At 38.4% G+C, this 27,559-nt stretch overlaps 2 protein-coding genes across 6 annotated transcripts in view; one reads left to right on the top strand and one right to left on the bottom strand.

Moving 5' to 3' along the window:
* LOC111563873 (extended synaptotagmin-2-like) overlaps window positions 1-18,541 on the bottom strand; it is a 70,557-nt gene extending 52,016 nt beyond the window's left edge. For 3 of the 4 annotated variants that reach the window (XM_023263153.3, XM_023263152.3, XM_023263151.3), the window contains exons 1-2: window positions 18,377-18,541; window positions 16,764-17,151 (exon numbers count right to left, since the gene is read on the bottom strand). In XM_023263153.3, the coding sequence (XP_023118921.2) occupies window positions 16,764-17,144 (381 nt within the window). In that variant the 5' untranslated portion in view covers window positions 17,145-17,151; window positions 18,377-18,541. The remainder of the gene's footprint in view (window positions 1-16,763; window positions 17,152-18,376) is intronic. The other variant, XM_023263154.3, reaches the window with a different exon arrangement.
* A 2,654-nt stretch (window positions 18,542-21,195) lies between these two features.
* Window positions 21,196-26,036, top strand: LOC111563875 (zinc finger protein ZFP2-like). 2 transcript variants are annotated; one of them, XM_023263155.3, is made up of 3 exons: window positions 21,196-21,477; window positions 23,131-23,442; window positions 23,579-26,036. In XM_023263155.3, exons 1-3 carry the CDS (start codon window positions 21,285-21,287, stop codon window positions 25,126-25,128), a joined length of 2,055 nt encoding a protein of 684 aa, XP_023118923.2. In that variant the 5' UTR covers window positions 21,196-21,284; the 3' UTR covers window positions 25,129-26,036. The 2 variants fall into 2 exon arrangements, with proteins under 2 accessions (XP_023118923.2, XP_023118924.2); XM_023263156.3 differs by having other exon boundaries at window positions 23,131-23,256.
* Window positions 26,037-27,559: the final 1,523 nt, after the last annotated feature.

Here is a 27,559-nt window from a genome sequence, read left to right on the forward strand (position 1 = left end):
TGGCCGCCTACAACCAAACACCACGACATTTTTACTGAAAGATTCTTCTAAAATATTATATATACACAAGTGAGTAAAACTGAAATTGAAAGTTATTTATAAAGATATTGTAGTAAACCTGTTGACATATGATAAATCCACACTTGACTCACACACTACTTTATATTAAACAACTCAGAAGGCCTTGGAGTCTTTTCTTCAGGAGGAAATGACATCATGTGGAGCAGGTCATGTGATCTCGAATCAACACACTTCCTGGAGAGGTGTTTTTGTAATGGGGAACTTAGTGGAAAGTGATACAATTTGTTATTTTCCATATAAAATTTGATATATTGCCAAAAAATAAATACCTGTCATGATTATTTCAACTTAATAAAAAGAACACAAAACAGTTTTTGAATAAGATCATTTTATTATTGTTTAGCTAATTAGAAGGTGGTGGTTATTAAATTAGGACGGTTATTTAGTTGACATTTTAGTGAAATCTAGTAATTTTTTATTAACAAGTGATTGTTTCCATAATAAATAATGATGGAATTTGAAGACATGATCATAATGAACATAAAAAACATTAGTTTCTTATAATTTTTTTAAATTAAAAATGTATGCAAGCTATATCCCATGGCCTACTCCAATTTAAAGGTTCTAGAAGACGCTGAGTTATTTTTTTTGGCACAGCAGAAACACTGACAAAGATGATTTAGCTGCGACAAAGACAGCAACATCAGCCATATGGAAATATTTACACTCCAGAAAGGATGATGTTTGTCAAAAAAAAAAGAAAGAAAGCACTGCGTCGGCATTTTCTTGTAATTGCTGCCACCATCTGTTTAAACATTTAAATCAGCACCAAAAATGTCTCTATGATGAATGAACAGTCAGAACTTTACACAAAAAGCAAAAAAAAGAAAAAGAAAATGTTATGAATAACTATAAGCACTTTGCAACATAGGAGAAGCATCAACACACAAAAATAAAGCAGCGATTACATATTTTCAGTGTTGATTAAACTGTTTAACATTTTATGGATTACCTGAGGAGCTGTTTGGTCAGAAATCAGGTATTATATTTTCTTGCTTGCTTGGTTAACTTTGTAAATTGAAAAAACCTGAGGTAGGCTGTGCAACATTTTTCCAAGAGCCCACACATGTTGCCAAGATTGGAAAAAAAACAATGGTAAACAACTGTAGCTCTACATACTATAGATATCTTACTACTTAGATGTTTAATTTGTTTTCATATTTTTCTCCTCTCTGCTTTGGGTAAACACTTCCTGCAGCTCAGCTGAAAATCCCTGATTTATTAATTTTTTGTCAGGTGACTGTTGTTACTGCAAATGATATGTTTTTGGCAGAATAAACTGATGAAATATTCCTTTTTTTAGCTTAGGTTTAGATCATTTTCCAGATGAAAGTCTCACGTGGTTAGTTCAAGGGCCATCAAAAAGGTAAAAACATGATTATTCATCCTGTTTTCACAGTTCTAGTTTTTCAGCAGCAGTTAATATCCTTCTGATGTGGTTGAGAGGGTCAGTGTACATGAGTTTAATATAATCCCTATAGTCTTACGTATTTTTATGTGTGTAAATGCAGTAATTTGTGTGTTTTTCATTGTGGTACTGATGGTAAAGTTATCACCTAGATAAACAGGCTGCCTCTCATGGTCTTTATTAACAATAAATCGTTGAAAATGATCAGTAATTATTGATATTAACTAACATTAAATATTTTATCATGACATTGTTTCCAGCCCTAAACTCCGAGGACTAACATAAATTATCGTCACTGCATCCTAGTGAATGTAGAGGATGGGAGGAGTCACACTGGCCCTAGACGGCAGCCAAACATGTAAACCAAACACAAATCGAGGGCCGTGCATGGCAACAGTCTGCAAGTTTCAGACTGAGCCAAAGGCGAAGTTGCAGCAGAAATGACTGCTGCATTCTTCAAGGGGGACCTGATGCCAAACGCATCTGTCAAATAAACTGTCTGCAAACCTGACGGGTGCAAAAACAAAACAAATGACAGAAACAGAAAGCAGAGAGCAGTGGCAGCTAAAACAGCAGGCGACACACGAAGCAAACACGACATTACATTTTGGCTGGATACGAACAAACAAGCCAACGTGACTCAGCCTTGGAGACAAAAATGAGGATAAACTCAAAAACTCTGAGCAGAAGAGGAACCAAATGTGCGACAGGGTCAAAAGACAAAGGAGGACTCAGCAGGAAGCTTGAGACTAAAGTGGATTAAAGGAGCCCACATCAGAGAAAAGACAAATGAGACCAAGCAAGAGGACCAAAATAATAGAAAAATAAATAAATGCATGTATTTTTATCACACACTCGATGGTGTTTACTTCGGTATAAATGAAGCGGAGAGTGACAAAGCACGGAAACTGATTCATTTCCTCAATAAACTGAAATCATTTCTCTCTTTTAAACAGTTACTCAGCCCTTAAAGCGTCAACCTCACCAGAAACTCTTAAAACTTGAGCTCAGTTCATCTTCCAGCAGATTTTCCACAAAAACCCTCAAGGAACAATGTCTCGCTCTGCAAAAGTTCGATGAGGAGCTGATATTTCTCCTCAGTAAATTCGATTTTGAAGACAAGCGCAGATAAAAAAATCTTTTCTTGGATGCACGAGAGCTTCATCTGTGTTTACGGCATAATCTAACCCTCCAGAATCAACCACTTGTTGCTGTTCAAGCAGAGAAACTAGAAGATGCACAAATAAAGTGAATTTGGTAACTGCAGCTGAAAACCATCATCACACTCTTCTGTAGCTTCGTTTTATGTATTGTTTTGTGAAAAAAAACAATCAGAAGTTGCAATATAGTTGGTTTACAGTTCAGCAAAACGTGGGAAAACTGAGAAGTGAGAGTTTTGGGGAATTTTTGGTCATAAATTGATGTAGTTTAATTAAATATTCACTTGTCAGAGTTAAAATAGATTTTCTGTCAATCGTCGCAGCTCTGAATTCATTTTAAACAGTTTACACTCATTTTTGGAAAGCTGCTTTTGAGAATACATTGGGAATACTTGACTAGTCTGTGTTTAGGCAAACATAATTCACAAAACAGCTTTAATAAACCTTTAAAGAAATGATGAAAATTCTGGATTGCACCAAAATGGCAGGGCTACAGGACGTATAAACACACAACTTACTTCACATCTTTTTTTTTCTTTTTTTTTTGTCTGCATTTGTTCTCATTGTTTAACTCCACAAAAGGGGAGTCAACATTGTATGAGATTGATGCATATTTTAGTCTTGCAGCCAAATATTTTAATATTTAGTGCATGTGTGTGACCATCACCGGCCCTCCCTGAAAGCTAAGCAGATATTCTTTATTAGAATTCCCTATTATAAGCCAGGGAGGGCAGTGCTACACCTCAGTGATGTGTTGGGGAAACAAAGACTGGACAGGATGAACAGGATGAACAGGGATAGAAATTAACAGGCGGTGCTATTGCAATTAAAGATTGTAAGGTGGTGTGTTATGCCCAACTACTAACTGTCCATCAATAAAAAAAAAATAAATAAATAAAAATTTGAAAAAAGAAAAGAAAACCAAACCAACACAAAAGAAAAAGAGATTCAATAAATAAATAATTAAACAAACAGTATTGAGCACCATAATTGTGGATGTCTTGACAGTATAGAATAGAATAGAATAGAATAGAATAGAATAGAATAGAATAGAATAGAATAGAATAGAATAGAATAGAATAGAATAGAATAGGCCAGAAGAGGATACTAGTGCGAGAGAGAATGAGTTTAGGGTAGAGACTCTGGAGAGATTCTCAGCACATTCTGGTGGGACCCATCATTCACTGAAATGGGACTCGGCAGTAGCTGGCGAGACCTGATCAAACATGCAAGTGTGAAGGACCCGGAAGCCCAGAACAGCAATCAAGGCAAGGCAGGGCCAAGCCAACAGGGCAACCCTCCCCCCGGGCCGTAGGAGCCACAGGGCGGCACCCCCAGAGAGCCACCGGGGCCCCCAGAGAGCCACCGGGGCCCCCAGAGAGCCACCGGGGCCACCAGAGAGCCACCGGGGCCACCGTGAACCACACGGACCCGGAGAACAAGAGGGAGCAGCTACCGACACCCCCAGCGCACCAAGACCGACCCAGGCGGCCCGGGGCACACATCACATCATGATGCCGCTACCGTCATGCTTCACATCATGATGCCGCTACCGTCATGTTTCACATAATGATGCCGCCACCACCGTGCTTCACATTATGATCATTATGCCACTATCAGACCAAAATTAGCACTGTGTCAGAAAATGCAGCCTCCTCATTCATTCCAATCAGATCACTGTGCTTGAAAGGACAAAAAGAAAAGCAATTTCAACCATTTAGTTTCCAGTAATCAAGATTAGCACCACCTTATCTGTCCAGACTCAAAAAATCCCATCATAAACTGCTGTACAGCGTCTGCAAGGTGCATAATTTCCCTGCAAAACTCATGCTGTATTACACAAGCAGGCCTCTGTGGATTGTGTTTCAACTGCCTGCAGCAACACACTGACACAGACCTGTTTTCCATCTCAGAGCCATTCCAACCTCAAAAAAACAGCAAACGGATCAGACTCGAGGCCTCTTACATTGAATGAGTCACTGAAAAGCTGCTACACAAACCAGTTGGAGATCAGCAAAGGACAGGAGCATCACAGTTCAACTATGTAACAGCTGTTTGGAAATCCTAACCCTCCTCTATAGCCACACCCCCAACACAAAGCATGTGTATGAAGCATCCATTTAGAGTAAAAACAATACAGTTTTTTGTGTGTTGGTGTCACTGCCCTAAATTTTCTTTGCTCCGTCACTGCCTGTGGACTAAAAGTCAACCTCACTCTCCGACAGGATACTGACTCTTCCTTCCGAAGTGACGATAAAAACAAGGAAACCTGCTCAGTCAGATTGTCTTTAAGCTGCAGGAGGCGTTGAAAGGTGCAGAAACAGGAAACCTATATGACGAGATGGCTGCTCCACTGCTGCTGACATCTATATTTAGCTGGAGAGAGAAAGATGGCAGTCGAGGATATGAGGGGGACATCCAGGAGAGCACAAACTACATGTTAATGGACTGTGATGTGACAGCCTGAAAAAGTCCATCTATAGTCGGCCACAGTGTCCTAAATTCGATTTAAATCATGCACAATGCTGTCTATTGCATGCTACCAACACTTAAACCCAATGTTAACTTATTCTGAGCACAATTTAGACATTTTTGTCTGCAATTTATGCATAAAACACTTCAACCCCGGCTGTCAGAGAGCTCTCAGCCCTCTCTGCCTTGTAGCATCTGGTTCTGATTCTGTTATTTGAAATTGCACTTTTTTTTTGTTTACTCTTGCACACTGTTTGCACAACATACAAACCGCTTTAACATTTGTACATTCTTTACATAGAACATTTTGCATTTTCTATTTTCCTTATTTATTTTATTTACTGCACATTTTTTCTTGTTTATCTCTATATATGGTGGTGGGAACTGCACTGTATGTGCTGTAACAACCTGCATTTCTATTCTATTCTATTCTATTCTATTCTATTCTATTCTATTCTATTCTATTCTATTCTATTATATTCCTCACAAAACAGTTCCCATGTTCTGTCTGCAATTTAGCCAAAATGTCCCCAATTGCCTCCTTGCTGTGACAGAAATACAGAATTTTTGTGTTTTACAGAATCTACTTGTTTCATGTTAAATGAGACACGTACAGTAAAACGACATTATTGAAATATCACAATTTTAGGGTTAGATTTAGCTGTTTTTTTCTGATAGAAACTCACGCCACACTTGATCAGTTCAAGGACCATCAGAAGGTGGAAAATACATAGATTTTTTTGGGGTTTTACATTTGATAAATGGTGCGATTTTGCCTGCAGTTTTGGGGTTTTAGAGGGGGTAAAACAAACTCTTGTAAACTGATATTTTAGGTAAAATTTACACATACAACCTACAAAGTTGCCTCTTAATTCTCTAAACCTCAACTAGATTTGGGACATTTTTATGATCTTGTCACGTTTTTTTTACTGTTGTCTCATTTTTCACTGCAATGTAAAGTCTTGCACCTCTATGGGAACAGCACAATTATGACTAGAAGGAGAGGGAACTCAGAGTCATAAATCATAAAAAAGAAAAATTAAAGTTCAATTACTTTGTTTATTTTAACAAAATGTTGGTGTGTTTTGGAAAATGAGCAAGTATCACAATTTTGCACTTAGATTTAGCTATTTTTCCTGATCTAACCTCATATCACATAGGACCAATTCAAAATCCATGAGAAGGTTGAAAATTTGGCAATTTTTTCTGTTTTTACAGATTCTGCCTCTGATAAATGGTGTGATTTTGGAGATTTTTAGAAAAATAGAGCACCTTTTAAATGCAGCATCACAAATGGGGTCTCACAAACTGACTCTGAGTTCAGTTTACACACAAAACCCACAAAACTGTCCCTTAAAACATTTCTAATGCTACTGAGATCTGTTTGAATGTGTGCTCTTACTTTAGAGCTGTAAAATAAACTTTGATCACAGTTTAGAGACAATAAATATTACAATTTACATTTAAAACAGCAGGATTCTTCCTAGAAAGTGCGACAAGTAAAACAAATCTAAATATGCAATGTGTAGATATTAAATCGCGTCGTGGAGAACTCATCTTCACTCACAGAGCTTTCACTGAACACGACAAGCTAAATTTCCCTCAGGAGTCCCAGTAGTTTGAATGCATTTAAATGAAAACAAAGTTTTCTCCGGCATCTAATCCTGGTCACCTTCAGGCATCTTATTAGCCTCCACACACACATAGACATGAAACATATAATACTCCACAATCTGCTGATTCACCTCAGCAGATTAGGTAAAATCAGGTGCTGATGCTTGAAATGGTGTCTGCAGTTTTCAAAAATCTAAATTTGATGTGATATAACCCATTTTTGCGGCATGTGGACGCAAAGAAGTGACAAAAGATGGTCATTAGGCAAGGTTTGCTTCACACTGATGCAGCTCTCAGAAGGATTAGCATCATATGAGCTACAAATACCTGAAATTAAAAGTTTGTGTTACTGTTGCTTCTCTCACCTTGTTTTTGTGCATTTAACAACTCTTCTTTCTCTTCACAAGAAAAAATAATACGTTTTATTCTTATTAAGCACTAAATACAAATTTGCAATAATAGGTAGAAACAGCGACAGCAGAAAGCTGCCTCCATGTGGTCTATACAGGACATTCTGAACCACCAACATCTTAGATCCAAACAAATGTTCCTCCAACCAACAATGGCCAGCAGCACAGTGTCAGCTCATCCCGGCAGGCCGAGACCCACATTGTAACGTCAGTTGAACTGCTAATAGCTTCGGTCAGCTAACTGGGTTTTTCTGCAAAGTCAAACAAGTTCCGAGCCTGGTTTGATGCTTTTGTCTTGCAGAGGTCTTTAAAATATGGAAAGTCCCTCCAGCTGAATGCTCTGCACTGCCACCTTGCTTTTAAAATGCGGTGTGGGACATCGCTCCCTGCAAACACGAGGACATGCACTGACATGCAGGCACATGGCATGACCGGCTGCCAAAACATACAACACAGGAGCTCAGATTACAACACACACAGTGACTTCATTCTCTACGTCTCCACTAAGCAGCTGAGGGGTTATCTCAGTATTTACTTTATTATCTGATCCTTACAATAATCTGCATCATTGTTTTGTTTTAAGCCACTTGCAGACGACATTTTAAAAACGTGCAACTTTAACTCTGATGCAGCCGCCGCTCTGTTTGCAGTAGGGATACCCGTTAAACCCGTATAATTTGCAACCTCACTAATCAACAATTGATAACATGAAATTAAGTCTGTAGACAACCAAAGTAGCCACCAGCTCTCCTAGAAGAGGAGAACTCTGGCATTAAGTGTCACAGAAGACTTTGTCATGGTGCCCGTTGCTAACCAAACTCCGCCTCCTCGGGTCACTACAGCGTGAAAACATTAGCAAGGCCCACCTCGTGGCGCAAACAATACATTTTCTGACATGCATGTATATTTTTAATCAGATACATTATCAACAGCAATGAATTGAGTAACTGATGATCAATAACACCCTGAGTCTGTAGTCACTCTGTTGTCCAGCAATGTTAGGCAACAGCCAAAGGATAAATGTTGAAAAGCAATCTTGTAAGGAAGAATATGTAAAACATAAGTAAAGGCCTCTTAACAGAACGTTGTGTTGGAGTTTCAATTATTGTAAATTCTAGCAACAAATGTTCCTTATCAGTCTTTAATTACTAATATTGCAGTAATATTCGGCAGTGGCGTCAACCCTCATTACAGATAACCATTTGCTGCTATGTTTTAAATATCGTATATAAAGCTTTAAGAATCTGAATTAAGAAATTCAAAATGCATTCTGGCAGTTCACTCTAAAAAGTAATTCAAGGGACATATTCCTAACAATTAATTAAATGCATAATTGCAAATTTACAAAAAAAAAAAGGCATCTAATTTACTGATTTTGACAAATTATTAAAGTGGCACAAGCATTGTTTTGATGGGTTGGGTTGGCATAGTAATGTTGCATATTGTGTGTAATTTAATCTCAATTTTCTGCCATTTAAAACTAAAACTGTAGAAACTAAAACTGACTTGATAACTTATTTGGGTTAAGGATTTCAAGTTCGCGCCCCTACTGACTAAATGTGTCTAGACGAAATCAGGTGAGTATCAAGTCTTGTCCAAATAAATTTGACTTAAAGTACTGAATTTGAGAATATCTAAAAGGAATTTAAAATAAACAAAACTATAAAGCATTGATTGCAGAGGAAAAACAAATTCCTTTTGCTCAGTGTATCTCGTTGGTTGAACATAAATTCATTAGATGTTGTCTGAAATCAAAAAGATTGACACAGACTGTCTTTTTTTTGTTTGTTGTTGAGCCCAAAAATCTTTTTTTTATAGAGTGTAGCGCTGCATTTATGTTAGCATGCATGAATCTCCACATGCTAAATGGAAACACTGACAGTGAGGTAGACTTTTGGCTTCAATGGGTGTTCCGACATGTTTGTATTTCCGGAACAAATGCAATAATGAGGATCCAAACGCTCACAAATGAAGATGAAAGCCACTGTTTCTTTGGGATCCATAAACTCGGGCAGGTGAAAGCAGGACAGGGTTGCCTCGAGGCCTTTCTGTTCCTCCACATTGTTTCTATTCTCTGCTGCAGAGCGAATCTCCACCCTCAACACAGAATCCCCACACAGAGGACATGGAGATGAAAAGTGGGGAGGAAGAGGAGGAGAGAAACCACAACGCTGTCGGTCTTGCGAGAGGCCGAACGCAGTCGGACATGTTTCACACCAGCTTGTTTGAGCTTCAGAGTTTCCACCTCCACCCAACTTCCAGGTCACACCCAGCAGTTACCCAACACCACCAAACTCCTCTGACTCAAAGCCTGCCTGAGCTCATCTGCAGGTTCCAACCTACACTGGAAAAGTTAGTTCATTAACTCTAATTTTATGCACAATGCAATGCAGCTATTTTACAGATTTTTGTGTTTTGTAAAATTACAGATAGCAACTAGCAAAGTCACTGAAAAAAATATTAATGCACTAGTTAATTATAGTTAATTATAAGCAATTAGGGTAAAACTGTACATAACATGTATGTCAAAAAAATGGTCTTGAAAAATAGCAAATAATGTTTGTAACTGTAATTTTACAGAATTGCAAATATTTAAAAAAAATCTAAGTAAAAATTATTAATTTAATTGTAAAAAAAAATCCTAAATCTGTAAATAACATCCAGATCAAATAATCAGTCTTTTTACTGATTGTAATTTGCTCTTTTACAACAATCTTTTATTATTAGACTACTTTTTTAACATATTTAAATCTGAAAATATATAATGATTTTACAAATATTTACAGTTTATGAAAGAACAAAACAATTAGAAATATTACAAAAAAATGAATAAAAACATTTTGGCTGTGAACACATTTTTTCCTTTTTTCATTCCAGACTGATGATATTTCAGTCTCCTAAAAGCACACATTGTTGGTCTTATGCAACTATACAGGGAAAAGTACATATGATTTTCCTGAATGCAGCCACATGTGGTCTGTTCAGCTCGTGTTCTGCAACTCAGCGTGTCCTTCTCTGATTACTCGATTGCTCTGTAATCCTTTGATCCGCATAAGCCAGAAAATCAAAAAAGTTTTCCCCAAACAGAGCGAAGATAAGCAGAGCAAGAATGCTGTCTGCAACCTTTAAAGCTCCTAATATGATTAGCAAGGCGTGATTTCAAATGTAATTGATTTTTCTTTTTTTTTTTACTTTGAACATTCAGAAATAGAGAAATTAGCTCCATCCATCCAGCCACAGGTCGAATACTGTTTAATACATGGAAGCATTTATTCCAAATAAACTGAAGAACAGCTGACCTCAAACAGCAGAAAAGCAAAAAGAAAACATTAAATTTGACATGTTGCAGTCTTTACATTAGCTACAAAGCTAAAACTGGACTCGTAAACAGCGCTGTGCTCGTGCAGTTGTTATTCTACATTTAGCTAGGAAGCTAATACGCAATGTTGTTCGAAGGAGAAGCCTGTTTTTTTGTGTTTAAAGCGCTTTGTTGCATTCAAAATGGTCGAATCCTACATCGCAGTGGAAACAGAAAAGCTGAAATCCAGCTGAAGTGACACAAACATGAGAGAGGCCTGTTTGCCGGTAAACAAAAAAGAAATCCTTTAAAACTCGTGCCTGCATTAAAGTGTGTTCAACTCTGTACAAAACACGACAACAAGAGCGTCAACCCTTGCTGAACAAAAGAGAAAAGCATTCAGCAGAAGCATGTTTTTGTGAGGGAGGCGGCCGTGCAGTGTTGGTCTGTCTTCAGAAAGATGAAACTGCACCACTACCTCAGGCGTTCTTGGCCTGCTAACTACGAGCTGCTGCCCACACCGACAATCAAGCCTCATTCCAGGCATATTTGCTGAGAAGCCAAGGGCAGCTCCGCCAAAAACTACCATCGCAGCTGGTTTTCCGCCGATGCGATTCATGGCGTAAAACTGCATTCTGTCCAATGTTCGTTTAAATCGACAAAATACTGCCACAACCAAACTCTGGACTCATGGTCAAGTTCATTAAATGTGAGGATTTGCCCCATCTCTCTGTTTCATGTTATAGTAAATGTAGCAACTTTGGGTTTTACCACCAATTTTACTTGCACTTTTTTTTTTTTATTATTTTTGGCATTTTAAGGACTAAATAATTCACCTGTAGCTGCATTTTGGGCTGAACAAGTAATCAAGTTGAATTAGAAACTGTGATTTGAAACAATTAGGATATATTTGCTGCAGTGAGCCGAAGCCACAGTTCAAACCGTCACATCAGACTCTTGTGCGTCATGTTTTAACACTCCATCCCATCTTTTAAATCTTCTACACAGTGAACATTAAACTGAAACTTTACTTTAAAACGTTATATCACAAATCTGATCGCAATAAGTCCCAAAAAATTTTATTTCAATATTTTCCCGAGCTGAGTTTGACAATAAAGCCGTCCATTTACCTTGTATGCAACAAATTACAAATCATTCTCTGATTCTGAAATCCTACAAAGCCAATTTCATAATTCAGAGATTCTATGATTTTCTGAGAATGTAGTTAATGTCAGTATTTATAATGAAACTAACATGATTGTGCTGTCAGATACTGGCCACAGCGCTGCAACAGTTGGGTGGTTAATCAATTAATCAACCTTACTCCCATTTTCTGAAATGATTGGATTTTTTGGTCTGCTGACCTGGGAAAACTGTTTGATGATTTCCCCTTGTGCTCTGTGACCCTGTGACATTTAATTAGGTAATTAATTTCACCAATAATACCACAATAGGATCGTTTAATTATTCATTATTTTTTTTTATATCAACAGTTTCTGCTCATCTGTCTCTGATTTATCTGGAATTTGGAAAGCATCAAATATGTATACTTATTTAAAAAAAAACACCCACAGCCCTTGCTGCATGTCTTCCCTCAGCTCTTCTCCCTCCTTCCCTGCCTGTCTCTACTGCACCTGTCCAATAAAGGCAAAAAGGCCAAAAAAATAATAATAAAAAAAAAACCATGTAAGCTTTTACATATGTATCTTAAATACTTTTCAAGATTTTTTTTAAAATTATTATTATTGCTTGTCAACCCACTTTTAGCACACTCACACTCACATTGAAATTTGAGGCTGTTTGAATGATAACATCTCAGAATTTTTTAAGTTATTTTTATAACCGCTTGAGCAGGTATGACAACCTGTACCACAAAAACAAAAACATTGTTAAACAACCTAATCCAAGTAGGAAAGAGTTCTGGAGTTCCAAACATCACCAAGGAAATAAGATTATTTTTAAAAAAAAAACTTTTTTAAATATATATATATATATATATATATATATATATATATATATATATATATATATATATATATATATATATATATATAAGATTTTCTGAATTTCAGGCTTTTATGTTTAATATTTCCTAAGATATTGCGTTCAAATATATCGTATATTTTCAATGTTGTGAATGAATGTGGTGAAAGTTGGGTGATGGAACACAATGAGCACAGCTGTAAAACAATTTCAGAAAAAACACCAAAACAAGACTGTGAAAAATGTAGTAATATAGAACAGTAAATGTGTTCTCAGAGTCTCATATATATATATATATATATATATATATATATATATATATATATATATATATATATATATATATATATATATATATATATATGTTTGATGCTAACAGGAAACGGTAAGATATGAGATGTACAAATATGTAGCAGGTTATTAATACAAATTTCTTCTTATTTTAGGTTTTGGATGTGATTCAGTTGTGTTTTTTTTGTGTTTGTTTTGTGCATTTTATTTTTGCCTTTATGATACTGAGGCATGTCTGAAAAAAATTCTAAGAAAAAATGAATACAATTTCTAATATTATGATAGAAAAAAAAGCGGAGCAGAAGAACCCAATAATGACAGTTATTTCCGTGCAGAGTTTAGATTCAGCTAAGAGCTGATGACTGAGTCTTTCAGTGAGCTTCTGATTATTGAGCTGTGAGGTTAGTGAGGCAGAGGTGAAGCTGATAAGGTATCTTGAATGACGGACAGGGACAGTCTGAATGTCCTCGGGGGTCGAAGTTCCCTGCTGATTGTTTGACACCGTTATCAGAAGGACACACTAGTCCTTTAGCATCCTTTCACTGGTTTCCCAGTTTGATCAGGCACACAGTGGGCCATCGATCAGCTCAGCTTGATTTCTTTACCCACGCTGCTGAGGGGTTAAAACATCTGTAAACCACAAACGGTCAAACGTGGAACACTGAGGGGCTCTATGCCGCTGTGCTGACGGCAAAGCTTTTCTCATTTTATTATATCTGTTGTTGCTGAGCACCATTTTTCTCAAGGTCTGTGTGATAATGGATGTGTTGATGTGCTGCTCTGCGACGGGAGGGGTCCGCCTGGCCTCCTGCCATCCACTCGACCTCCTACTCCAGCATCGATAACAGAAAATGAGACGGCAGAAATGGAAACCTCCTCGCCACGGAGTCATCAAGTTTTTGCATAAATCTCACAAGTGCGGAAAAGCGTCATTATTACATAAAAGGTTCAAAGTTTAGGAACAACTGCAAAGTCTGACACAGACTGAGTGTTGCTTGTAGATTTGGTCGCTGTGAGTTCAAAGTTTCCAGCTGTTCATCTTTAGAATAATGCTGAAATAAGAGATTTAAACTGCAATAACAAATCAAGAATTAAGATTACGGGAAAAGTACATGAAATATGGTGAAATGCTAATAAATTTGCCAGTGAGTCAAAGTTAATGGAAGTTTTTGCTATTTTCATAAGTTACTTTTAGGAAATCTGCTTTTTCTTTCAAAAAAATGCAAACCTGTGTATTTAGGGGATATATGATTTGAAAATTGGAATAATAATGACAAAAACTTACTCTGTATATTATTGGCGGCATGTAAAATGATTTAAAATAGAACCACTCACCTTGGAGGAATGGACTGACATTGTACATGAGGTTTGCATTATGGAAAAGTTGACATTTTCCCTAAGAGTGCAAAAACTTTGACCAGATCTGGACTAAACAGCTGAGTATGTAAAACCAGTGAGGTCTGATTTTACTTGAACTTCCTGTATTTAGATGGAACTGGTTCTCTTCATCTAGTTTTCTTTTGTTTTTCTATTGAGTGACGTGAAAAGATAATTAGAAAGAGTAAGCAGTCCGGTTCTACTGTTCTTATGCAATAACAAAAAGGTGATTTTTAAAATGAAAATATTGGACAAGAGATAAGGTGTTTAATGTTGTAAATAATGTTGACGACTCTGGGTCGTCCTGGTCCAGACTGGTGCAGAGTTCCTCCTGTTCCCCTTTGATCTTTAATGTTGTACTACTTCGTAATAACTTGGTTTATTAATTCAAATAAAAAGATTTTTTTCCAGAAAAGTGCAACTCTAAACTGCAAATCTAACCAGATTGTTGATTTTCTAATTGCAGTCAAGCATAACTATCTATCATCAAAGGATATTCCTACTAGATAATCAATTAAAACAACTTCAAGCCCTTAATATTCCACAGTCTGAACACGTAAAAATATGTGACCATTTGGCCTTATATGGAACAGAAAATGTGTATATTAGTTCCACTTCAAGTATTATATGATTTCACAAAGCTTGAAAAACAGAAACCGAGCAGCAGTACCTTAAAGAACCAAAGTTTTTTAGGAATTCAAGGTGCTCTTATAGATTATCTGCCACCTCGGGCCAAAAGAACTAATTTGCAGACTTGGCAACGGCTCTCTCAGGTATACACTACGTCCTTTGTCTACACGCCCATTGGCCATTCTTAGCATGCCAGGGAACTCGTAATGTTGGCTGGCGGAGTTTGCCACGTCATTACGAGAGAACACGTCGACGGGGAGAGAATGGCAGCTATGTGGAAGGTGTCTGCCTCCACCTACCACTCTTTGTTGTAGCCTGACTGCACAGTGATGGGCGGCCACACCAAACACCGCCGGAACGAACGCAGAAAGTGAAAATTAGAACAGGTTTGATGACTCCTCTGCCAACTTCAGGAGCCCCGACGGCCTCGGATGGCACATGAGAGCGACCCACCAAGGGCCTCAGCTCCTTTTGAAGCGTTAACGGGATTTAGATGAGTCTGATTAAATCCTGGAACTGGTGCTGAACTTGTAGGCCATCAACAATAGTGCAGAATGCATGACCTTTCCTGCGGCTATTTATGATAACCTCATTAACAAGCAGCAAAGTTTGTTTGTTGGAATATCAAATGTCAGACACGTTGCTGTGTTTTTGCCTGGCTGCCGTTGTCATCCTCCAGTGGACCCTCGGAGAAATACCTCCCAGAAGATTATTAAAACCAACGAAAACACATATTATGTGCACATCTTGTTTTACATTTAGGTCAGGATGGTTTCTAACTTGAAAATCCTGATTTAACTGTCTGGCAACCATGGTGATCAATGTTAAAAAATGATTTGGTTAAAAAAAAAAAAGGAATGACACATGAACCTATTCTAACTTAAGCAAAGATTTGCTTAATTAATTAATCACAGTAAGATCCTATCTCATACTCGTCGCATCTTAAAACTTTACATAGCGCCTGGGGCCAATAAAGACCCGGCAGGTGTGAATTGATGCTCTTTTTCAGTCAATAAAATGTTTGGGAGCTGTAATTTAGGGTGCAGACCACATACTGTATAGAAAAGATGGATGTAGCGACCTTGACGTTTGTGGATGACTGTTCTGAAGCCTCATGTTTGGTGTTTTCCTCTTTTGAAACATGGACATGATGAGGAAGCGACAGTAGCGACTTGTCATGTATAAGGTAGTCCTGTCCTGAAACATATCCTGAATTATTATCTATCTTATTTGAAATGGGACCATAATTTGCAAAATGGACATCACTCTGTGTTCTGCAAGTCTTTAGTGATTGAGACCATGAAGTCATTACGAAAATGTTCACTGAGGGAACGGATCAAGCAAAAAGTAGGGTCATTTAATTATAGACTTCTATGCAATCTGATTTCTTTTTGCAACCAGAGGAGTCGCCCCCTGTTGGTCACTTTTCAGACCCGGAAGCTACTTCATTGAAACACAGATAGTTAAGTCAAATTCAGAGAATCTTTTAGAGACAACTTACAAACTCATATTTCTGGTCCCTCTGGACAATATATCTATCAATATATCATTATAACAATATATATAACAATATAACAATATATCATTTTCTCCGAGCTGAACTGCAGTAACGACCACATGAGAAAATGAGATCAAACGCCGTAAGTCTCAAAAAATGTCACTAGCAAGTCTGGTTTCCACTTCACGTGCGATGGGAAAAGTTAACCTCCACCACAAATTACTGGGTGCTCATCTGGTCCTTTAATTTGATCCGACACGCAAAAGTGGGAGTATGTAATGTTTTTCTGTGACAGAAGATGAAGATTAAGTTTCCTGAAGACTCTTGTTAAAGTGTTCTGGGGAAAGACACTGCAGGGAACCATAGGGAAGAGCTGGTCAGGAAATCTCTATCAGGTTGTTTGGTAGGTAACCAGTCAATGCTGACATCCTATGTTAACTGGGAGAACACCCAATGGAATATTTGACTTGGACTCAAAATACGAAGCAAAGATGCTAGGATGGTGATAACAGCAGGGATGGATTAATGCTGGAGGACTCACCCATGGTGGCAGCTCAGTGGTCGGCACACTTTGCCTCACTGCTTTCTCCTCATGCTCCAGGAATGCTAAGGCTCGGTTTATCCTGTAGTCCTTAGTGCCGTGGTTCTTCCTCCAGTAGAACAGCATGGCGAGTCCAATCAGAACCCAGCTGAAGCTGAACTCAAAGTATCCCAAGACGTAGATGGGGAAGATGATGGCAAACGTCTTGGCAAATTTAATCCACATTTGAGTGACGTCCGTCAGTGAGGACTGCTGCTCTTCGTCCAGCTCCTCTGGGGACAGAGGTGGGCCCGTGGTAGACCCCACCGGGTTGCTGGGCGCCGAGATGGGTCCGTTGGCCCTGACGCCTGGTCCCGCCGAACCCTCCATCCTGTTACTCATTTCCCCCCTGGAAAGACATTTTTCCACAGTCACTTAATGCAGATGTCACACACAGAGGCTGATGAGGCTGCAAGTGTTTCGTCACAACAAAGCAGAGGCCCCAAGGATGCAAGATTTCTATCTCTACAAGTAACTATAACACAGACTGACTGTAGTTTTACCCGTGGGAACACATCAACATGTCGCTTGAAAGTGTCACAAGAAGCTAAATAATCAACCCCACACACCTCAATACTCTACGGAGTACAAGTGATTTAATTAGAGCTGGACTTGAAAAGAAATGCAATGTCATGAGAAATATATATTGTTTCCCTTCCTGTGACACAAAGAACTCAATAACAAAGATCAAACTAAAGCTACTATAACTATCTACAACTATATCTACAAGTTAGTACAATTTAGGTTTATTAACGATGCCGAAAAATTTTGAAGTGGACAAAACAAGTGTATGTAACTGAAAATCTTAAATTTCTAATTTATCCAAAGTACTGGTAAATCAAAAAAGAGCAATTCTGTAGTAACAGGTTCATTCTAAAGTCTCCATATTATAACTAACCTTCAACAAGTAGGTAGTAAAAAGGTGTTATGCAGATACAACAAAGCTGCAATTAGACCAAACATGACATCTTTATTTCATCTGTGAAATACATAACTGTTTTTTTCCGCAGCCTACACTGAATCATACAGGCTGAAGGCTGATACGTGTCGGTCCAATACGTCTTACGAATCCCCTTTGGAAAAATGTCCACTTTTAATTATCTGTACTTCTGACACAGAAAATGCCGAAAAAAATCGAGTTAAAAACTTAATGGTAAACGATTAGATGCACTCTTTAATTCGGCATACTTTTACTATACCGATGTGCACTTTTAAAGAAGTATTTCAACTTTGAAAAGTGCCTTATCCTGATTTTCCGCTGCCAAAACACACTGCCGTGGATGGCGACGACAAGCGGGAAGCGGTTCCGAAACTAGAGATTTTACTGACATAACAGTAGTTTTACTTGACTGTATGTAGGCGGAATAAAAGATCCCCTTCTACTGCAGCTGGAATATATTTAAAATGCCGGTTGGGATGCGTGTAAATGTACGGTTGAGCAGAGCAACTCTTATTTGGAGGATTTTTTGAACGGAGTCCGTCGTGACGCCACAAAGTGACACGTATTAGGGCTACTGCGTACACCAAACAACACAGAGCAAAAAAAAAACAACTACTTCTTCTTCTTCGCTTACCGTCAAACCGGCAGCACGCTCACCGGTATCCGTCTGCGACATTCGCTCTTCCCTGGAAAATAAAGTAAAATTCACTCCGCCGGTCCGCTCCACTGCATGCCGACCGCAGAAACTCCGACAGCCCTCTACTCTGCTCGGTTCGTCCGACCAGCCCGTCTCGGCGAGCCCGCAGGAAACTGTCATCGCGGGAAAGAGGTCAGCCTCCGCCGGGGAGGGAGCTTCAAAGCACGGACACGGCAGCGGGCCCGGGCGCCACCTGGCGGCCCGAAGAAACGACCACGGACAGTGAGTGAAAATAAGTAAGCATATATATATATATATATATATATATATATATATATATATATATATATATATATATATATATATATATATATATATATATATATATATATATATATATATATATATGTATGTATGTATGTTGTCATTGGGTGTGAAGTGGATTTATTTACAACAAAACTGTGTAATTCAAAATAAATGAATAAATAAAAAAGATCTTGCTGAGCAGCAGCTTTCTGAACAGGAGGGGAACTTTAGTCTGGAGCAGGAGGTCCCAGAATGACAACAGATTAAAGAAGAACAGGAGAACTCTGCACCAGTGTGGACCAGGACAACCCAGAGTCTGCAAAGATCAAAGAGGAACAGGAGAAACTCTGCACCACTCTGGACCGGGACGACCCAGAGTCTGCACAGATTAAAGAGGAACAGGAGAACTCTGTATCAGTCAGGAGGAAGAGTAGCTTGCACTGTAGCAGGAGAGTGATGCCTTTATGGGGATACCAACTGATACCGAGGAAAGTGACCATAGTGAACTAGAACCAAACAGTCACCAGATCCTCTCCCATAACTCTCCTGTATCTGAGAGCTAAGATCAGGGAGAGTAAGCATGTAGACACAACCAGAGTTGCAGAGCTGAACACGAAGAGATGCCACACAAACAGCAGTCACAGTAATAATGAAGACAGTTCTTCCATGCCAGAGACTCATTGTGATACGGACACAGGTAAAAACCCTGCAATATGTGATGTTTTTGGAAAAAACTTTAAGAATAAGCTACAAATGGGGTGTCCGTATGGCTCAATGGGTTGAGTGGGCGACCCATGTACAGGGGCCGGTTCCCGACCCAGCAGCCCAGGTTCGATTCCTGTCCACCCTTTGTTGCATGTCCCCCCCCCACTCTTCTTCCTCCTTTCCTGTCCATCTCCACCGCACCTATCAATAAAGGCAAAAAAAAAACTTTGAAAAAAATAGAATAAGCTACAAATGAAGAGACATCACAGAATCCACACATGTGAAGACATATGTTTGCAACACATGCAAGAAAGGCTTTAGCTTTAGCTCTCAGCTAAAAATTCACATGATGATTCACAAAGGTGAGAGACTGTATTCTTGTGAAACGTGAAAAAAGTTCCATTCGTCATGATCATTTGTTGGGTGACATGAGGACTCACACAGGTGAGAAGCCATTTTCATGGGAAATGTGTGGGAAAAGTTTAACTAAGAATAGTAAATTGACTGTTCATGTAAGACTGCACATAGGAGAAGCCTTATCGCTGCAACACATGTGGGGAAAGATTTAAAGATGCATCACGACTGAAAAATCACATGAGGATTCACACAGGTGAGAAACCGTTTTGTTGCCCAGCATGCGGGAAAAGTTTCTGTCAGTGTGGTAATTTGTTGTACCACTTAAGAATTCCCTCAGGTGAGAAGCCATATGGTACAAGTTTCAGTATAAAGAGTAGTTTGATTTCACACCTAAGAACTCATACAGGTGAGATGCCATTTTCTTGTAAAATGTGTGGGGAAAGTTTCACCACAAGGGAACCCACACAGGCGAGAACTCCTATTTCTGCAAAACATGTGGAAAACATTTCACTCAACATACTCATTTATTGTACCACATGAGACCTCGCACGGGTGAGTAGCTATCTTCTTGTGAATCATGGTGGATAAGTTTCAGTTTAAGTAGGAATTTGACTGTCAACTAGAGGTGTGTGGAAAGATTTAAATACGCATCAACATTTCGAAGTGACTTCAGTACTCACACAGATGAGAAGCCATAGTCCAGAAATGTGTGTTGCAAACCCAGTTTGGAAGAACCTGTAATATTCCTTCAGGTTAAAAGTATATCTTTCAGGTTTTATTGATCATGTGAGTTTATTACGTGTCACACTGTGAGAGGTCGGTCTAATAAAATCTGAGTTCCATCTGTGTTAGACTGAACAATCAATCTGAGCTGTAAAACTATCCAGTGGATATGTGGTGACTCTTACAAAAGCACAATGAATTTGCAACAGGAAGGCACCGTGTTACCTCATTATTTTTTGTGGACATTGTCCTGATTGATTTATTGTTGATTTTATTGTTTCCCCAAGCAGTGGAAAACGTACAAACTACCCAACAGTAAGGCCTAAAATCTATTTCATCTTTACCAGTTGCAAGTCATCGATGCATTAACTATATTTCAATAGCATTCATTATTCTGGAATGTTTCATTCTACATAATGCATATTTTTACTTCCGGTATTTAAGTATATTTTGGTATTCGTGCTTTTGTGCTTAAGAAAACTTTGAATGCGAGATCCTTACTAACTGAATATTTCTACACTGTGGTATTGGCACAATCCAACTACGTATCAGTGACAAAAAAAAACAAAAAAACGACGTCTAGTCAAACTATCAGTAAATGCGTGAATTAGGTAAAAATCTAAATAAATTTGAAAATAATTCCACTTTGACCAGCTGTTACTTCAATGCGGAACTAAAATTAACTCAGCGTTTCTCCCGGAAGTTCCGGGCCGGAACTTCACAAGGTGACTACCGACGGATGTAACTAATGAGAAGACGCCAGCAACGTTATCTTCACGGATGTTTTTAATAATTGTAATGGTGTTTAAATAACATGTCATCAACTGAAGTAGCGATGAATTCAGTCCAGAATCTGAGAGAGTTGATCAACCAGCGACTAACTGCTGCTGCTGAAGAAATATTCACAGAGTTTGAGAAAACCATCGTCCAGTACGAGGAGGAGATCGATCGTCAGCGCAGACTGCTGGATAACATCTGGAAACCACAGATAACACAACACACAGCAGGTTTGTAGAAATGTGATGGTCTGGGTGCAGAAGACGGGAGAGAAACAGAACTTTTATGCTGCTGTCGTCCAGAAACATGACATGGAACTGGGAGCTACCGGAGCCATCAAACACTAGCAAGCTAACGGGCTAACTAGCAAGCTAACGCTGCCTGACAGCTGACGGGCTAACGAGCCTCAGTTGGGTCCGTTGAGCTAACACACATGAACTCACTGAGCTCTCTAACTCTGCTTTCAGGCTTTGCTGTTATTAAAAAAAATCAAATGTAGGAAATCGCCTTGTTTTGTTGGACTTCATGAAGCAGCAGCAGGATCTAAACTGTCTCCGCATTGTTTACTGTTTACTCAGGCCTGTACTGCACATCAGGATTTAAGGTATAAGCCAAGTAACTTCAGGTTTACCTCTGGATTTCCAGGACTGGTTCATTTGTTACTGATTGCATCTCCATTGTAACTTTTGCTGACAAACCCCTTGTTCAAAATAACAGATCCATGTATATAAAAACACCACATTTTATGGAGGATCATGTGGAGCTCATTGTGCAGCTCATGAGATGAGACCTTAGAATTCTTTTAAAAAGCGATAGAATCCTAAAACAGAAACTGATTTAAACACTAAAGCCTTACAGCTTTTTAACCTTCTAAGATTTGCAGCAAGTCTACTTATGGGTTTGAATGATATGTTACTATTTGTTCTTTACTTGCTCCCAAGACTGTTTAACATCACCAAACCGCTAAAAGAATAAAGCTAAAGCTGTCTGAAGCGGCATAAGAAAGTTAGAGTTGTCAAGTTTTGCTGCTTAAATCCTATCATGTAGTGTTAGAGTGAAATCGTGGGTCAACTGCTGCAAGAAAGGAACTTATCACTTAAATAAAAATAACAAAATAAGGCAGCAGACAATCGGCCAAATAATGAACTCACAGTTTATTATTTTCAGTTTATTGGCTACAGCAGGTACTTTTTTGGGTCTGTGCAAAGTCTGTTTTTCAGACAAGCAATGGCAGGAATATCAATGTTTCCTAAACCATCACTTAAAAATAACTACAAATCAGAATAATTTTAATTTTAAAAATAAGTGGCCCACTGCTGTGTATTTTAGTGTTAATCACCTTATTTTTATTAACTGATCATTATTAAATCTTGTTTAAACGGCAGCCAGCAGCTGTTTTGTTACTACCTTAGCTCTTTTTAGACAGTGGGGTTGTAGCACGTAGTGTCATCCGAATTGAACAGATATTACCTAAATGAAATACAGCAAAAACAGAAATCTTGCTGTTATGTCGTTGTTTTGATATTTCAAATGGAGGTTATTGGAATTTCAGGTTATATTTTTTTTAAAAATTGCAAAATTCAATTGCAATATCTCTTTCCAGATTTAATTTTTTTGTTAATCCAGCAAGTCTGCATCTATAATATACAGTGTATAGAGTTTTAACTTGAACTACTATATTTAGTCTACTATATTAATTATCTCATTGGACTTGGGAACAGCTCAGGATCCCCCAGGAGGATGTGGAAAACATTGCTGACGTCTGGAATGCCTGCTTAAAATCCTGTAAACCGATTATGGCTAAGAGGAAGATGATTGAATGGATGTGTGTTTTTCTGTCGTCACATTAGTAACACTTACCTTATGTCCCCTTGTCCCTCCAGACCTCCCACAGCAACATGTTTGTAAGCAGGAGGAGGTCCTTGTTGACCAGGAGAGGAACTCCAGTCTGGACCAGGAAGACCCAGAGCCTCCACAGATTAAAGAGGAACAGGAGAATCTCTGCCATGGTCAGGAGCTTGTACTGAGACAGAAGACTGATATGCTAGTTCAGTTTAAGTCCAAATGTGAAGAATTCTCCAGAGAAATATTCAAAATCTTTGAAAAAACACTCATCCAGTGTGAGAAACAGATCGATTGTCAGTGCAGACTGCTGGAAATCATCAGGAAACCTGAAATAAAGTTGTATACAATAGGTGTGTAAAACTACATTACAGTGTTTTTTTAGGTTAAGAGATGTTTGGAAAATTAAATTTAAACATATTCTTTCAGATGTGTGTTTTCCTATTACCACATTAGTAACATTTTTCTTTTCTCTCTTTTCCCCTGCAGACCTTCCCAAGCAATATTTCTGTAAGGAGGAGGAGTTTCTCGCTGACCAGCAGCTCTGTAACCAGAAAATGAACTCATATCTGGACCAGAATGACCCAGAGCGTCCACAGATTAAAGAGGAACAGGAGGAACTCTGCTCCAGCCTGCACCAGGAGAACCAAGAACCTCTGCAGATCAAAGAGGAACAGGAAGAACTCTGTACCACTCTGTACCGGAAAGACCCAGCGTTTCTGCAGATCAAAGGGGAACAGGAGGAACTCTGCCCCAGTCAGAACCAGGAGGACCCAGATTCTCCCCAGATGAAAGGAGAACAGGAAGAACTCTGCATCAGTCATGAAGGGGGGCAACTTGTGCTGAAGGAGGAGACTAATACCATTATGGTGATTTCTACTTATGAGGACAGTGACCACAGTGAACCAGAACCAAACTGTGACTACCTCCTCTCTCAGAATTCTCTTGTAGCCAAGAGCACATGTCAGGGAGGAAGCAAGTATGTAGACTCAGAATCAATGAGTAATGCAGAACTGAAGCTAAAGAAGAGTCATCATTCTGAAAGCAGTCACGGTAACAATGAAGATGGTTCTTCCATGCCAGAAGCTTATTGTTATACAGACACCAGTAAAAACCCTGCAATATGTGATGTTTGTGGAAAAACCTTTAAGAATAAGCAACAAATGAAGAGACATCACAGAATCCACACACGTGTGAAACCACATGTTTGCGAAACATGTGGAAAAAGTTTTAGCTTTAGCTCTCGGCTGAAAGTCCACATGATAATTCACACAGGTGAGAAACAGTATTCTTGTGAAACATGCGACAAAAGTTTCAGTCGTCGTGATCATTTGTTGGGCCATATGAGAACTCACACAGGCGAGAAGCCGTATTCATGTGAAATGTGTGGGAAAAGTTTCATTGATAATAGTAATTTGACTGTCCACATGAGATCGCACACTGGTGAGAAGCCCTATCCCTGCAACACATGTGGGGAAAGATTTAAAGACGCATCAGGACTGAAAAGTCACATGAGAATTCACACAGGTGAGAAACCATATTGTTGCCAAACTTGTGGGAAAACTTTCTGCCAGCGTGGTAATTTATTGTACCACTTAAGAACTCATTCAGGCGAGAAGCCGTATTCTTGTCAAACATGTGGTAAAAGTTTCAGTTTAAATAGTAGTCTAACTGCCCACTTGAGAACTCACACAGGTGAAAAGCCATATTCTTGTGAAACTTGTGGGAAAAGTTTCAGTGTAAGCAGTGGCTTGACAGCCCACTTGAGAATTCACACAGGAGAGAAACCATATTCTTGTCAAACTTGTGGGAAAAAATTCACTCACTATGGTAGTTTGTTGCACCACTTAAGAACTCACACAGGGGAGAGGCCATATTCTTGTGAAACGTGTGGAAAAAGTTTTACTCAGCGTGTTCATTTGTTACATCATGAGAGAACCCACACGGGTGAGAAGCCGTATTCTTGTGAAACGTGTGGAAAACGTTTCACTCAACGTACTCATTTGTTGTACCACATGAGAACTCGCACAGGTGAATAGCTTTAATGTTGTGAAACTTTTAAAAGTTTTAATCTATGTAAGAATTTGATTGCCCATTCAAGAAGCCTCGCAGGTCGGAACCCCTGTGGTGGCTCTATCAAAAGCAGAGTAAATTTGCAAACGAGACAATTTGAAATGTTTCATACTTAGGACGAAATTCTTAATAATTTTATGTTGATTATCAATCTCTGTTTTACTTGACAGGACACGGCGATGATGCTACCTGATTTAATGTAATAAACAGAAGTATCAATCTAATTTAATTTTTTTTTTCAATGAAGTATGTTGGAAAATGTCATGTTAAGTCAATATTTAAATTAGTTGCAGTCCTGTTCGAGTTAAAATCCATATTCTTGTGGTGGTTCTTTGTACATTTTTTTGTATAAAGAAAAGAAAAATGTTACCTTTGCAGGAACAATTGGAAGCAGCAGTCATGAATGGACTAACAAACTGTGTTTGGAACGAACATTACATCTTTTTGCAAAGAACTGCAAAGACATTTATAGGGATTCATATCCAATAGAAATTCTGCTTTTTTTTTTTTTTAAAGATAGTATAAATTATTATTATTTTTAAATCAACATGTAGCAACTTCAATTCGCTTCAGTTGTTCAGGTCAGACAAGACTTGCAACATATTTGAAGTTTTATTTTGTGAGTACTGCACTAATGACATGTAATCCAGATCTATATATATATGTGTGTGTGTGTGTGTATTTATTTATTTGTGTGTGTCCGTTCTGTTATTTTTCTCTCTGATATGCAGATGATGACTGATACACGACTTCTACAGCACTGTTTGCATGTGTGCTGAAATTTTAACTCCAAAATTAAAATCATTACCATTACTTGTTTTTGTCATCACTTATATGTCTGTTATGAAATTAAACATGTTCATGAAAAGTGAAATTGCATTTGGTTTTGTATTGGTCAAAGTGACAATATTGAATACTTCTAAATGACAGAAACGTATTGTGGTATCATCTGATCATCGCTCTGCAAATATTTATTCTTTGAATTGTCGCCATGAACAATTGAAAAACAGATGTCATGATGAATATCAGCATAGTAAAATTTATTCACAGATATGATGATTTTAGCCACATTTCCCTGAAACCCTGTGTCAACCTTGCGTTATACTGAGAAGCTAAAGCAGTTAGCATCGAAACAACAGCTGTAAATCCAGCAGGAGGCAGACTGAGATCTCCGGATGTTAACTTTTTAAAAATTAGACTGTCTTATTAAAAAAGCAACTGATATTTAACATTATGAAGGTCTATGCACTTGTTTTGAAAAAGATATCATCTTGCTGTCTTTTATTTTGTCAATACTTTATATTTCCACATTCATTTTTGATGGCAGACTCAACCTCTTCAGTATGGAAGGATACCAGGGTTACACAAAGCTCTGCAAAAAAGGTCTGTCATTCTTTAGAGGCAGTTTCAGTTCAGCTGATTCTTTCCTGGGGGGATTGCGTTGCTCTACATCTGTCTTTAAAATACACAGAAGGTATTATTATTGTTGGCAATTTTGCTACACTTTTCTGTCTCTTCTGATTTGTGTTTGTTTCAAATCTCTTCTTGGTCATTTTGCGTCTTGTGGTAGTTTTTCGTCTCTCTGTTATGTTGGGTGCCTTTTTGGTGACATTTCATCTCGTGGTCAAAGTCTTTTTTTTAATGAAAACATTTAAAACAATAGGAGCTGACCCAAAGTTCTTCACAACTAAAATAGCAGATGAATCTAAAAAAACTATTTAAAATAATAATTAAAAGTTTCAGCACAAGAAGAAATTAAGTCATGATGTCAAGTTCTACCTGTATCTGAGATAAAGTGAGTCTTCAGCAATTACTTCTTACAAGACAAGCACTTGTACAGTTATAATACTTCAGTTAATACTTAGTTGCAGTAGTGGTTATAAATGGAAAGCATTATGATGATGTGATGTGTGTTTTCAGCCACTAGAGGGCAGCAGTGTAACACTGATAATCCTGATGCAGCATCGCATGCAGACACTTATTCATAGACACATGTTGCAACATGCGGATCAGGCCTAACACTATGGTCACCTGCTTAATACTGTGTTGGTTCCCTTATGTCATCAAAAATGCTCTGAACCACTGGGCCTGGACCAGAGGATGTCTCAGGGTGTTCTATGAGGCCTGGACCAGAGGACGTCTCAGGGTGTTCTTTGAGGTCTGGACCAGGAAGTGGGCGCCGGATCATTTGAGTACTCTGGGTTGTGCAGTGGTGAATCAAACTTGTTCCATTGCATCCTGTTGATACTTGATCAGAATGCGGTCCAGGAAGTTTGGAGGTCAAATCAATATCTTGGGCAACTGTCATATTCCTGAAGATGTTCCTGATTATTTGATGTTTTTGAGATGTGGTGGGGTGCGTTTTCCTGCAAGGGTAGACCAGTGACATTTAGGATT

The sequence above is a fragment of the Amphiprion ocellaris genome, chromosome 10, assembly GCF_022539595.1.
Source record: "Amphiprion ocellaris isolate individual 3 ecotype Okinawa chromosome 10, ASM2253959v1, whole genome shotgun sequence".
In the NCBI taxonomy this organism is placed as follows: domain Eukaryota; kingdom Metazoa; phylum Chordata; class Actinopteri; family Pomacentridae; genus Amphiprion; species Amphiprion ocellaris.